This window comes from Nansenia antarctica (genome assembly GCF_963989245.1).
Source record: "Nansenia antarctica genome assembly, chromosome: 2".
Taxonomy (NCBI): Eukaryota; Metazoa; Chordata; class Actinopteri; order Argentiniformes; family Microstomatidae; genus Nansenia; species Nansenia antarctica.
The window spans coordinates 66,226,045-66,240,807 of NC_137675.1; the positions used below are offsets into that span (position 1 = coordinate 66,226,045).

The 14,763-nt window shown below is 39.8% G+C and overlaps 1 protein-coding gene across 1 annotated transcript; it reads right to left on the reverse strand.

The window, feature by feature from the left end:
- Positions 1–2,644: 2,644 nt before the first annotated feature.
- On the reverse strand, positions 2,645–6,426 carry soul5 (heme-binding protein soul5; the record flags this gene model as incomplete). The annotated part of the gene is made up of 7 exons (XM_080523301.1): positions 2,645–2,711; positions 2,867–3,030; positions 3,168–3,307; positions 3,405–3,525; positions 3,636–3,717; positions 3,863–3,922; positions 6,353–6,426. The coding sequence occupies 7 exons, from the start codon at positions 6,424–6,426 to the stop codon at positions 2,645–2,647; spliced, it is 708 nt and encodes a 235-aa protein (XP_080379427.1).
- Positions 6,427–14,763: the final 8,337 nt, after the last annotated feature.

Sequence of the window (14,763 nt, forward strand, 5' to 3'; positions counted from 1 at the left end):
TTACAGCTTTTATTATAATTTGATAAATGTGAAATTCAATTGAGAATATAAATTCAAAATAATAAACAGCAATGAAAACATTGTTTCATTAACATTTTTCCTAGATAAGTATGATTTATGACACCCAGGTCTTTATTATAGTGGATTTTGCTTTTTCAAAGTTAGGGGCATCATGTGCGTAAAAACGCTTCTACTCATCATGCTGTCGTTCGGCCCCACCTATTCCCAGGGGTCTGACACTTTGTGGGTTGTTACTAAGCATCCTCTGCTCCAGCCTCTCCAAAGGGCAGCCCCCTAGATCCACTAGAACAAAAGATATGCACTTTTGAATGTGTACACAGTACCTATTGTGCATTATTGGGTACAGTACCTGTTTGTGCCCACAGGAGGCGCCCTTTAATATTATGGGCTATTTTGGGGCTTTCTTGCGCCCTGAGTATACCCCCTTGTATGGGTCACCCTTGGGACTAGGAGCACCGTGTCAAGACAAGTGCTTTTAAAACCCCAATGATGTCCCGGGTCAACTGGACCCGAACACTACGAAAGGGTCCAAAAAGTGAACATCACACAATATATAATTAAAATAAATGCTTAGCTGAGCACCTTCAATACACTCTTTGAAGGCTACAGCTACCGGAGGCTACCTTCAGCCTCTTCATATCTTCAGCCTCAAATATATTCCATTGTGGGTTCAAAACAGAGGAGACTTATTTAAGTTTTTCTCTTGGGTTGAATTCAGTTAGGTCAGTCACCCTCTGAGCCCTTGGGGTGGTGAACAGCTGTCATCACAGGGTCATTGAGGGACATGTTGAACCACAGGGCATTGACCACAATTGGGAATCTCTCAGATTCGAACTTAACTGACATTGATTGTGTAGGTAGGGGAGGGTTCAATGTTTCACACTGCATCTCAATCATCTGAAGTGGTTTCCTTTCCTTGACTCCTTTCTTTCATTTGCACTGAATTGAAAGGACTTGATGAGTGGAAGTAATTCTGTTTTCACAAATTGTTGTCGTAAGGTCAGTGTTAATGGGAATAGTGATTCGGGTTGATTAATAAGTTACTGTACATGACGCATCATTATTTCAGTTGTCAGATCAGTTGAAGACTGCTCCATCAGGCCTTCTTGTCTCTGTCCACAGATCTTGGCTCAGGCCAAGCTGCAGGTACCATTCCCAAACTCAGCATAGTAAACAAGTTGACCTTGGGATGAGTTGACCCCATAATACATTGGTGTTTATAGCTGAGGCTAGGGTTGGGTAAGCTATAAGCTACTATTATCACTTTACAACATATCAACACATTTCAGAAATCATGTACTGTTTCCATGTTGAAATATGATTGATTTTTCAATTGATGGCCCATATTGATTTGTTTTCCATTGATTCCCTAAGGAACTTGTGAAGCGATCTGGTTTGTGAGAATGATAATTATGAGGTGTCGAATAAAACACACACAGGAGCTCATTGAGCATGCTATCACTTTTGATGGCGTGTTACCTGTTACCTCAAATGAAGTATTACAATTTGTGTGTGTGTGTGTGTGTGTGTGTGTGTGTGTGTGTGTGTGTGCTACTTTATGTCAGTATGTCTGTTTTCCATGTAGCAGTAAACACTGACATGACGGTTCCAGTGGTTGTTAAAATAGAGGAGAAGAAAATGCCCGTCCTCCATCTTCTCACTCAGCCTTCTGCTGCCGTCTGTCCATCAAACAGCTCCCCCCAAACCCACAGATGAGAAGGTGAGTCCTCAGACAGGATGATGAACTTTCCTGCTTCTATGTTGAATTATATATTTTCATCCTCTGCATTTAAAAGGGTGTCTGACATATTTCTAATACTGCTGGTTGACACAAATTATTTTCCAATGCAGGTCATCCAGGATACAGTCTCACCTTCTGACCAGGCAACTAGACAAAGACCAGGCCACCTATAGAACAAATACTTCTACTATGTTGTTGGACAGGTAAGAGCATGTCAAACTCCATAATATTCAAATCCACATCAAACTTAACTCTTGAATATAATAACTTGCCTTTCTACTCTTTATATTAGAAATATAATATTCCCCCTGTGTGTTCCTTTTTTTCTGAGTGGGGCAGTCCCACTCATATTTTTCATTTTATTGGACAGATATAGTGAAGACAGACAAGTAAGGAGAAGAAGGGAGAGAGGGCATGTCAGCAGGGCATGAGCTGGATTCAAACCCATGCCGACATGGGCATACATGTATGTGTGCACTGTAGACTGCGGTGCTAGACCACTGGACCACCCCTGGCCACATCTGTGTGTTTTTAAAACAAACTTACAAACTAAACTACAGACTCATTACAGATTGTAGTTGTTTTTATTGAATATTTCAGAAAACATCAAACTCATTAGACATTTAAGTTTCTAGTCAACGAAAATCCTCCCTGTGCTGTCTCTTTTGACAATATCAATAATTTTGTACAAAAATGTCACATTATATACTTTGTGAATACATATAATTATGTAGATATTATATTCTATGCTATATTTCAAATGTATATACCGTATACTGATTATTTAACATGGCATATGACATATTCGTTTTTGATTATTTTGTATAGTTCTGTATCACATGCAATTGTAGTGAAGGATAAGGTTTAAGAGGAAGGAGCTTCTCAGCACACAGGTTCCCCCTTAACAACATACCACACCTCATTATGCCTGTTCAGAATCTTCATTGGGCTGTAATACAAACACACAGACACAAACACATCACATAGGGGCAATATACTGTGCATCTTAACAACAGAAAGGCAAATGATAATATTCAAGTATTTTGTTTTATGTAAGTTGAATGTTGTTTTTTAGTATAATTAAGGAGTTTGGCCTCTTCTTACCTATCATATCCAACAGCATAGTGGAAGTCTTCGTTGTAGGTGGCCTTGGCTTTATTTAGTGCATTGGACAGAAGGTAAGAATTCATCCTGGATGACAGGGACATCATCCATCCCCCATAGCCCCTCACATACACGTTCATGTCTGGCATGTCCAGAAAATACACCTGCATTGGAAATCACATAATCAACCAGCAGTATTAGTTAATATGACAGACACTCTTATAAATGCAGAGAATTCAAATAGATGTATCATTCAACATACAGTAGAAGCAAAGGTTAATCATCCTGTCTGAGGATTCACCTTCTCATCTGTGGGCTTGGGGGGAGCTGTCTGATGGACAGACGGCAGCAGGAAGCTGAGAGAGAAGACGGAAGACTGCCACATTCTTTTCTTCTCCTCTATTTTGATAATCACTGGAGCTGTCATGTCAATGTTTACACCTATGGGGAGAATAGACATGTTGACATCTTGCAAGGTAGACACACACACACACACACACACACACACACACACACACACACACACACACACACTCACCAGCCTCATTTGCTCCAGTGATATATTTGAAGAGCCTTCTGAAGGCCGTGGTTGTTGCCATCTCCATGAAGTAGGATTCCTCATCTGTTGACACCCATTTAACAGCTTCATAGTGACGCACCTGCAACATATGGACAAACATTCAGCTATGAGTGGAAAGTTACTGTTGAAGGAAATCAGTCAAATGTGTGTGGTGAATTTGCTTCTGAGTGTGGTTAATTTGTGGCTTACCTCATAATCGTCAGTTGTACAAGTCAGATTGTACAGAAGACATTCTTTTGTCTCCGTACAGAATGTTGCCTCAGAGGAATCCCTGGGGAATCAATGTAAAACAAATCAATATCAATTCAATTATAATTAACTCAATTATATTCAATTCAACATAAAATCTAAAATAATTGTATGATTTCTGAAATGTGTTGGTATCTTATAAGTGATAATAGTATCTTATAGCTTACCCAAGCCTAGCCTCTGCTGTCAACGCCAACAGGAAGCCAAACAGCACTGCAAGATAAACCCTGAAATACACACAAAAAGTCAGTGTCAACACATCATATATTGAAGGAAGGGACTGCAATACAATAAAATAAAGAAATCATCATCCTACCTTGGGAATACTGTTGCATTAAATAATAGAAGAAATTCCCATTCCCAGGACACTTCATTCATGCTCAATTTAAACAAAGATACATCATATCATAAGCCTTTTTTTAATCAATGTAACAACTTACAAGTCTACTTACATTCTGATGAAGAGTGTGACTGTGTTCAGTTCTCAGTGCATGCATCCACAGCTTGGTGCAGAGCAACTATTTATGCACATTCTGGTTATGAAAGCAATGTTGGTCACTCCCTAAACGTGTAAGACACACCCGTAACCAGAGAAAGCTTGACATTTGACCAATGTTTTTCTCTCAAAAGAGAAGTTTGCGTGCCGTGTAAGATAACATGATGTAATCAGCGTTGATGCTGTTACAAAACCAAGTATTGTGAAAGAGCCTGTGATGTGTGTGTATCACATGTAGACTACTGTTTCATACAAGTTCGTACAAGTTTAAAGTTGCACTAAGATAATAGAAATCAAACAAATACACTTTAGAGTTAAATAGGAAACAAAAGTAAACAATAATCAATTCAATTGCAGATCAAATCATAATCATACCATTCACATCCATTTGATACTTAAAGGGTTAAAAAATGCAAATATCTGCAAGGCAAACTCAAAATCAATTTATAACCTAAAGTTAAGTTGAATAAGTTAATACGTTTTGTAGTGTCTGCTCCAGCAAACAAGTAGGTGTTGTTTTCTTGTTTCCAGCAGTCCATTGATCATCAACCACCACAGCCCAGGGAAAGACCAAATCATCTGAAAGCCTTCGTTTCATGATGCTTAGACTTCTTCTTTGAAGTAGGGCTTCAAAAGGTTAAAGAGAGAGGTTATGGTGTGTACAGGCTTAGGAGTCACAATTGTGTTTGCTGACACCAGACATTCACTGCATCTGTCAGTGTACACATGCTTTGTCTCTTTCCGTCCAAAATGTAGTACTTTTACAGTACCTACAGTACAGTACTTGTTCTTTCATATGACACCAAACCAAACTCAGCTTTTGCCAACAATTGCCAACTATCTTTTAACTGTTGGGCCACAGTAAAGGGCTAATAAGACTCTGTATGACACCCCTCATGGTTGGTAACTGTTGGGCCACAGTAAAGGGCTAATAAGACTCGGTATGACACCCCTCATGGTTGGTAACTGTTGGGCCACAGTAAAGGGCTAATAAGACTCTGTATGACACCCCTCATGGTTGGTAACTGTTGGGCCACAGTAAAGGGCTAATAAGACTCTGTATGACACCCCTCATGGTTGGTAACTGTTGGGCCACAGTAAAGGGCTAATAAGACTCTGTATGACACCCCTCATGGTTGCAGTGGCGAAGCTACCAGGGTGGCAAGGGGTGGCAGCTGCCACCCTTGAAAAAAGTCCTGCCACCCCAGTTACACAGACCAACTGATATAATTTGTTGTATTATTATTATTTTATCTTTATCTTTATTTTTAATCAGAATTCAGTGTAAAATTCCCAAATTTGAAAAATAAACTCACTGTCTGTTCCACCCCTCCGTCTCAAATGGTTGCACCCTATTTCACACGGGGAGATTTGAATAGGCTAGGTGTGTTCCAATAGTTCACCGCACAGCTGATGCTGATTAATCAATTAAACCTGAGCTGTCTTTCTGGTGCTGTGCCGTGTGGAGCCTGTTGTTCAGGTAATGTTAAATGTGGTTTTAACTAATTATGTTATTACGGTTACAATTCATTACCTATTGGATATGTTAGGTAAATTAAATGATTTTTTGTTCGTCAATGTAACGTTATTTGCTGAGTTATGAAGCGAAGACTTAAGTCTCAGCTGTTAGCTAGCTATTTAGCTTTTACTTACTGTTTAGCTAACGTCGGCGTTATTATAGTTATGTCATTGTAACACGATGTTAATGTATGTTGAAAATATGGTGCAGGAAGAAGGGTAGTAACAATGTGTGTTCCAACAGTTTACCGCACAGCTGATGCTGATTAATCAATTAAACCTGAGCTGTCTTTCTGGTGCTGTGCCGTGTGGAGCCTGTTGTTCAGGTAATGTTAAATGTGGTTTTAACTAATTTTGTTATTACGTTTACAATTCATTACCTATTGGATATGTTTAGTAAATTAATAGATTTTTTGTTCGTCAATGTAACGTTATTTGCTGAGTTATGAAGCGAAGACGTCAGTCTCAGCTGTTAGCTAGCTATTTAGCTTTTACTTACTGTTTAGCTAACGTTGGCGTTATTATAGTTATGTCATTGTAACACGATGTTAATGTATGTTGAAAATATGGTGCAGGAAGAAGGGTAGTAACAAAATGAAGAGGAACGGCAACGGTGATATTAGGATTTTCTTTGGCAAGCGACATCAGCCAGATCATGGCAGTACAGAGGCTGAGGAAGCGAGTCATGGCAATACAGAGGCTGAGGAAGCGAGTCATGGCAGTACAGAGGCTGAGGAAGCGAGTCATGGCAGTACAGAGGCTGAGGAAGAGACACCAGTTGTCCCTAGTTCAGCTGCAGCTGGTCCTCATGGTATGAATGTTTATGATTTCCACTTTTTGTTCCAGTCCATTATTACATTTGAATCAAACCTCATATAATACAAGTAGTGACATGTTATCAAAGCTACAGTACAGTATCATGTGTTAGCTTTAATCAAAAGTATATTTACTTGGTGAATATAAGTTGTGACATTGACCATCAGGGAGTAATCCGATCAGACCTATATCTGATTTTTTTTCCCTCCTTTATTTTTATTTTCCTAGATATTTCCAAACACAGAGGAGATGGCCCGACACAACCATCCTTGGAGACGTTTCCCAAGACATTGCAGGGTGGAGCCAGAAGGAGTTTCCGTGCCGACTGGTACAAGATACATCCCTGGCTGGAATACTCCCAGTCGAAAGACGCAAGTTATTGTTTCTCTTGTAGACACTTTTCTCTGCCTAATGCCCCTAAGAGTGTGTTTATGGATGGATATTCAAATTGGAAGAAAGCCACATTTAAGGACAGTGGATTTTGTTCCCATGCTAAATCTGAGAGCCATGTTAATGCAATGTTTGCGTGGACAGAGAATAAGAAAATGATAGATAAAAACACATCAATGTTAGTAATGATGGATGAAGAGTCCAGAAAAAAAGTAATCGAAAATCAGAAATATATCAAAACACTAGGTGAAGTTCTGCTGTTAACAGCAACTCAAAATATTTCCCAGCGGGGTCACAGGGAATCTCCTGAGTCTGATAATAGAGGCAATTTCTTAGAGATTTTAGATGTCCTATGCAAGCATGACCCATTTTTAAAGAAAAGAATGGAAGAGCAAGCCAAAAATGCTAAATACACATGCAGCAGTATCCAAAATGAAATACTCCAGTGTTTGGCAGGGATGGTTCAAGAGGAGATCATAAAGGAGGTCAAAGAGAGTGCACAGTTTTCTGTTCTAGTGGATGAAACGAAAGATGTCAAGAAAAAAGAGCAGATGTCTTTTGTTCTTCGTTACTACTATAACGGTGTAGTACATGAGAGTTTTCTGGAGTTTCAAGAGGCAGAGAAACTGGATGCTGCCAGTTTAACAGAAAAAATTATAGGCTGTTTAGAGAAGCATGGGCTAGAATATAAGAAAAACCTAGTTGGTCAAGGCTACGATGGAGCATCAACTATGAGTGGGAAGCATTCTGGTGTCCAAGCCAGAATAAAAGAAGTAGCCAAGCATGCATTTTACGTTCATTGCAGTGCACACTGCTTAAACTTAGTGATAGTGGACAGTGTGAAATCTGTACCCGACGCTGCAAATTTCTTTTCATTGTTAGAGCGACTGTATGTATTTATATCAGGGTCTTATGTCCATCCCAAATGGTTGGCGGTGCAGAGGGAGATGTTTGATGGTGAACCAAGGGAACTCCAGCGGCTCAGCGATACACGATGGGCCTGCAGATATTTAGCTTGTCGCAATGTTATGGATAGGTTGCCTGCTTTAATGCAAGTACTTGAAGACATTTCAGATGAGGACAATCCGGACAGAGCTGTTGAAGCAAGAGGGCTACTGGTTCAAATTGATCTGAATTTTATTGGATGCCTTACAGTTTTGAGAAAAGTACTAGGTGACACCCGATTTTTGTCAGATATGCTCCAGTCAACACAGCTTGACCTTACTAAAGCTGTTGAGCTAATTGAAACACTACAACAGACTCTAAAAAACTATCGTACTGAGACATATTTTGATGAGCTTTGGATTGAAATACTCAACACCTGTGAAAGTTGTAACATTTCTACAACTCACACTCATAAGAGGGCAAGACGGATAACAAAGAAACTTAAAGGTAGTGTTATCACGTCTACACTAGGACAGCACACAATACCAGACAGCAAAAAGTCTTTTCTAACTAAAATATTTTATCCTGTCATTGATTGCATGATTGGTGAAATGCAAAGACGATTCTCTAGCTTTAACTGTCACATCATGCAGGGTATCCAGGCACTGAATCCATCCAGCAGCAGCTTTTTGAATGAGGAGGCAGTTAATCTTTTAGCAAATGCATATGGATCAAATGTAGATAACCTTAAACACGAACTGCAGCAGATTAGAAGATTGTTTGATCAACAAGCAACAAATGGAAAACAAAGTCCCTCCAGTTTAATGGAATTAGTTAATTTTTTGGATCCATACAAGATGGTTTTCTTGGAGATGTTCAGATTATGTAAAATAGCTGTAGTATTGCCGGTCACCAGTGCAGCATGTGAGAGGAGTTTTTCAACTCTTAAAATAATAAAGAATCACCTGCGCTCTACCATGGCAGAGAATAGATTAACAAGTATTGCAGTTCTCAGCATTGAGTCTAAACGTGCAAAAGCTCTGAATTTGGATGAGTTTGTGAAGCGATTTGCTGCACAGCATAGCAATCGTCGCATTCAGCTTTTGTAAATGTATTTATTTGTATTTTTTTATTATAATTTTTTTTAATAGCAGATTTTGTGGCAAGGCAAGTTTATTTGTATAGCACTTATACAACAGGGGCAATTCAAAGTGCTTTACATTATTTAAAAATACGTTTTTTTTTTTTTTTTATGTAATTAGGAGGATTTTGAATTCAATTCTCTGAGAGACTGGTAGCCAGTGCAGGGATCTCAGGATTGGTGTAATGTGTTCAAAGTTCTTTGTTTTTGTTAGGACCCTAGCAGCGGTGTTTTGGATGAGCTGCAATTTACGAACAGCTCCTTTAGATAGGCCTGTTAGTAGACTACAATACTCAAGTCTACTCCAAACAAATGCATGGATGAGTTTTTCAAGGTCTTGCTTGGACATGAAACCTCTCATTCTTGTTTGTTCTGACGATCAAGTTCAGCGCGCATTGTTCATGTTCCTTGTTTATTGTCTCAGAATGAAAGAGATAATAAAATGTTTTTTTCTCCCACAAACCTATGTCTTTGTAATAATTTACTGGATGAGAGAGAAACCTGTACACATGCACACACTAGTTCTATATGTAGAACAGGCTGTAAGGGATGATAAATATACATAAATGTAAGACATTAAGATAGCCACTTATCAAAATGATGGCCACACTAAAATATCTGCTTGCCACCCCTTTGCCACCCCATGTATAAATCTCTAGAATCGCCACTGCATGGTTGGTAACTGTTGGGCCACAGTAAAGGGCTAATAATACTCTGTATGACACCCCTCATGGTTGGTAACTGTTGGGCCACAGTAAAGGGCTAATAAGACTTGGTATGACACCCCTCATGGTTGAAACTGTTGGGCCACAGTAAAGGGCTAATAAGACTTTGTATGACACCCCTCATGGTTGAAACTGACTTGATATGTATACTATAGAAGTGTTGTTGAGTAGATTGGTAGTAGATTGGTAGTAAAAATGATGTTTAGCTATGTCATATTATTTGTGTACAGTCCATTGTGTGTCCTATGCAGTGCATATAGGGCACTTTGAAACTCATCTGATACATATTCTAGAAGTGTTGCTGAGTAGAGTGGTAGGCTACCAGAGATTAATTTAAATATTCGAAAAATATGTATATTAGCCTACATGTAATTGCACCAATAATGTAAATTGTACATAGTTTTTGTTGGGTAGAGAACACATACGTATCCAATTAAACCCAATTACCCACCCACAAACCCAAAACTATTAGAATCACAATAGTATCTCCATTGAGACAATCTTTATGAAACTTGGTGAATGATGGGTCTTGCTAAACAAATGGGACAATTACGAAATTACACATATTTGGGAATAAAACAGTCGGTTATGAAGCATCATTTAATACCGGCACAAGCCAACATCAATACTAAAACCAGAGTTGTCTAATAAAAAAGATCTGGCATTACTTATAGAACATCATTCATGGGAGTGCTACTACAGTGGAGTAATGTAGGGATGAACAGGACAATAGAGCTCCGGGAGTTGACGTCACGCAACCCGAAAATCCGAGTAATGGTCCTTAACGCCACCATTTTGGCAGAGTAGAAGCGGTAGTACAAAGCGGGAGAGCGTCCAGTCTTCCATTATTATTAATGAATTTTGAAACTAATTTTCTCCTATTTCACTGCATAGTGGACATATTATCTTGCTGGAGGATCTCTTGCAGTTAAGTAGCCCGGTTTGGTCTCAGATATGTTTGCAGAAGGCCGGCAAATAGCGTTAGCATTAGCTAACGTCAGTCTTAAGCTAATGTTATCCAGTCTGTATACACAGTATGCTGTGCTCTTACAAATGCCTGTGAGTCTGTTGTACCAGTCCAGTGAACACCTAAACTGTCCCAACAGGTGTGACATGCTACTGAGGATGTTCAAAAGTGAAATAAAGCTGATGCTTGTGACCTATTCCATGTTTTGTGCTGTCCCATGATTACACAAGTATGCCATGCTCTGAATGCAGACAGCCTAATACTGTGTGGGGTGACAACAGTTAAAGCAATGTTAATGTAAGACAAACTAGAAAGACAACATATTATAAATTGTACAATGTTGGTTGTGCAATTTGTCCTCTCACAGGTATCAGTTCACCCATCAATCCCCATTGTCTAGTGAACTGATACCTGTGAGAGGACAGGGGGAGCAGACAGAAGGCTACACATTTCTGCTGCTTGATCATAATAAATATGTAGGTGATAGGCATACTGTTTGCTTTACTTATACTGTTTGCTAGGTGAAGCGATTCGAAGTAATATAACTCTGGGTGAGATTAGGCCACATGGGACATAACGTTACCTAACGTTAACTTAGCCTCTGAGCAGACAGCTAGCTTGCGCTTTCGTTTTCTAATGGCTTGAATAGTACGCCGGGGGCATTATAAGGGTCGGTGATGTTCAATCTATTTAGTTTAGCGATGTAGCGTTCTTTGTCTTGGTCGGTGAAGTGGGACGTAAACTCCGATGGTCTGAAGTTGCCACTGGCGCTGGTGCTGCATCCATTGTTTTCTATTCTGCCAATATGGCGCCGTAAACAACATTTTGTGACTCGAGTCACGTGACGTCCGGAGCTCTATAGGGCGCATTTCAATAATTGTAAGTGGCCACCTACTTTGTCTCATGAATGAATGAATGAATGAATGGTCTTTATTGTCATTGATATAGTACAGGTACCAAACAACGAAATTTGGGAGGGGGGGCTCCCCTGGTGCTAGGAAAAAAAAAACTAAAAACAAGAAGGGAAAAGAGCTGGTTTACATAAATAAAGGCTATGTACACTATCCACTATACTATACTATACAAATAAAACATTGTGCTGTACTCTATGCTATGCTATACCTATTCTAACATTTCCTATTCTCTGAACCTTATAACCTAGGGTTGTCATATTGCACATAGTGTTATTGCACATTCATTTAAAGTGTCGCAGTTTGCAGGTTTGAAATGTACACAGTTGTGTTTCAGTATTACACTTGATTTCAATCTAGTAGCTGCCATCAATTTGTCTAGATTGTCCAGGGCCTAGAACCTAGGTCTTTGCTGTGTTCAAGGCCTGAATGGCCCTGGGGTAGAAGCTGAGCTTCAGTCTGTTTGTCCTTGCGAACATGGTCCTGAACCGCCTGTTCGAGGGCAGCCGAGCAAAGTGTTCGTACCCAGGGTGGGATGGGTCTCTGGAGATCTTGGAGGCCTTCCTGAGGCAGCGTGTGTTGTACAGCTCTTCCAGAGAGGGGAGGGGGGCGCCGGTGATCTTCTGGGCCGATCTCACGACTCTCTGTAGCGCATTCCTCTCTGCGGCTGTGCAGCTGGAGAACCAGATGCAGATGCAGTAGGTGAGGATGCTCTCCACTGCGCAGCGGACCAGCGGTAGAAGGTCACCAGCATCTCCTGTCCGATGTGGTCTTTCCTGAGGACTCTCAGGAAGTAGAGCCGCTGTTGTGCCTTCTTGATGATGGCTGCTGTGTTGATCTTCCAGGACAGCTCATCTCCTTCATCTACACTGACCTGATGAAAGAGTGAAAACAGAAAGGCAGAAGTGACTTTGACCATCAAGTTGTGTCAGATCAGTACAGACGGGAAAGAAACCACTGGAAGACGACTGAGATGCAGCATGAAACATTGAACCCTGCCCTACCTACACAATCAATGTACCCCCTCAGGATGTCCAAGTCCACAGTTAGAATACTGTCAGAAACCCACCTCAACCCTGAGCTTCAACATAACCCTCAATGACCCTGTGATGACAGCTGTTCACCTCCTCAAGAGCTCAGTGGGTGACTGGCCCAACTGTGAGTTCAACCCAAGAGAAAAATGTAAATGATCCTCCTCTTCTTGAACTCACAGTCAATACTGTAAACAGCCTCTGAGGTATTTTGCCTGTTCTGTGTGGGTGGCACATGGTGTTTTTAATTATCAAAAGCTCGTTGTGGAATTTTATAGCATCACCCCAGAAAGATCAGCTGGAACAACCACTGGCAGTCAGAGTAGCTACATTACAGGACCAAACAGTCAGCTACATACAGTGTAGATGTCCACCAACCATGTCTAATGTTAATCCCCAAAGCTAGCAGCCTGTAGTAAAGGTTCCCCTGCTTAAAATTGAACTCAGCATCACAGCTAGAGCCAGTAAACATTCATAATTTACCCTACGTTATAAGCTTGCTCTAGGTGAGTTGTAGGTTATCTTTTAGTTTCATTTAAAACACATAACACAATAACACTAGTAGAAGCAGTATTGGTATGTTGCTGATACAGTATTTTGCTTATTTCAAATATGAACCCTTTCAATATGCTATGGGTCCTACAGTCCACAGCCAAACCTAGTTCATGTTCCACCTTTACCATTAATTAACTACCAGTCCAGAGATCAGCACAGGAGACCAGTATGGCCTGTCTCCAAAAGTGAGTGTCTCCAGTTATGTTAACATTCTGCAGTTTATGACGTATCGACTTTCATAGTGTATTGTGTCTATATATGGGGGCCCTGTTCCAACACAAGAGTACTATAGCCTACTATACTGTGTGTAATGACTAACCTGGGATTTGAGACTTTCTATGGTGGAGCAGGGACAATAGGGACAATAGGGAATAGGGACAACACTCTGAGGAAACATAAGAGTTTACTAGAAGTGCATGTACATTTTTTCAATCATGCTGAAATTCCTGCTTTGTTTCCAGGTCTTATCACAGGTCACATGATACCATGGGGTTGAATGTTGGGTGTCACTGTCTGTTTGTTCACTGAGGCTCACATTGTCAAAACCCTGTAAGGAATTCTATACTATAATAGGGCAGTGTCAACCCACCCACATGTATAATTATGCGGAGACCTGATCGAAAACCCCCAAATGTTTTATAATTTAAAAAAATAACACAGAACTACTAATTACTGCTAGTAATCATTTTCACCATCTCAGCATCTTCTTGGTGTGCATTTGCAATGACTCAACTCATGCATACAAGGTGCACGTGTAAATAAAAAAATGCTGAGAAAATGCTGAGAAACGTGAATAACTGGTTGTCTGATTTTGCAATGACGTAGAGACTAAGATCCAGTTTCCATAGCGCACATAATTCTACAGGATTAAAATGTCATAATTATAACCAGTTGAACTAGTTGAAGTATTTAACAACTTTACATAATGGTTCAGAGGAATAGTCGGAATAGAGCTTCTAATTTAAAGACATTTAAAGACTAAATGCCAGTATACAGTGCCTTGCAAAAGTATTCACCCCCCTTGGCTTTTTACCTATTTTATTACATTACAACCTGTAATTTAAACATTTTTTTAATCAGAATTTTATTTGATGAATCTGCACAAAATAGTGTTAGTTTTTAAATGAAATGAGAAATATATATATAAAAAAAGAATTTAAAAAAATAAAGAACTGAAAATTGGCATGTGCATATGTATTCACCCCCTTTGTTATGAAGCCCCTAAAAACTTCTGGTGCAACCAATTACCTTCAGAAGTCACATAATTAGTGAAATGAAGTCCACTTGTATGCAATCTAAGTGTCACATGATCTGTCAGTATATACACACCTTTTCTGAAAGGCCCCAGAGGCTGCAACACCTAAGCAAGAGGCACTGTCATGCCAAAACCTGGCACTGCCAAATCCTGGCAGGGCCATCAACGATTCAGGAGCGAATTACGTGTTAAATTAGCATGCTAGCAGGTGTTTTCATATAAAATGTTATATATTATAGCTGACTAGTGAGCCTGCATCAACCTTAATGCTATTCAAGAGCAAGAAGATTACAATTGTCTTCGCAGTTTAAGATACACACATTAATATGACGGTGTGACGTCATTCTACTGCGCTGTGTTTACTACCGCAGCAGATTA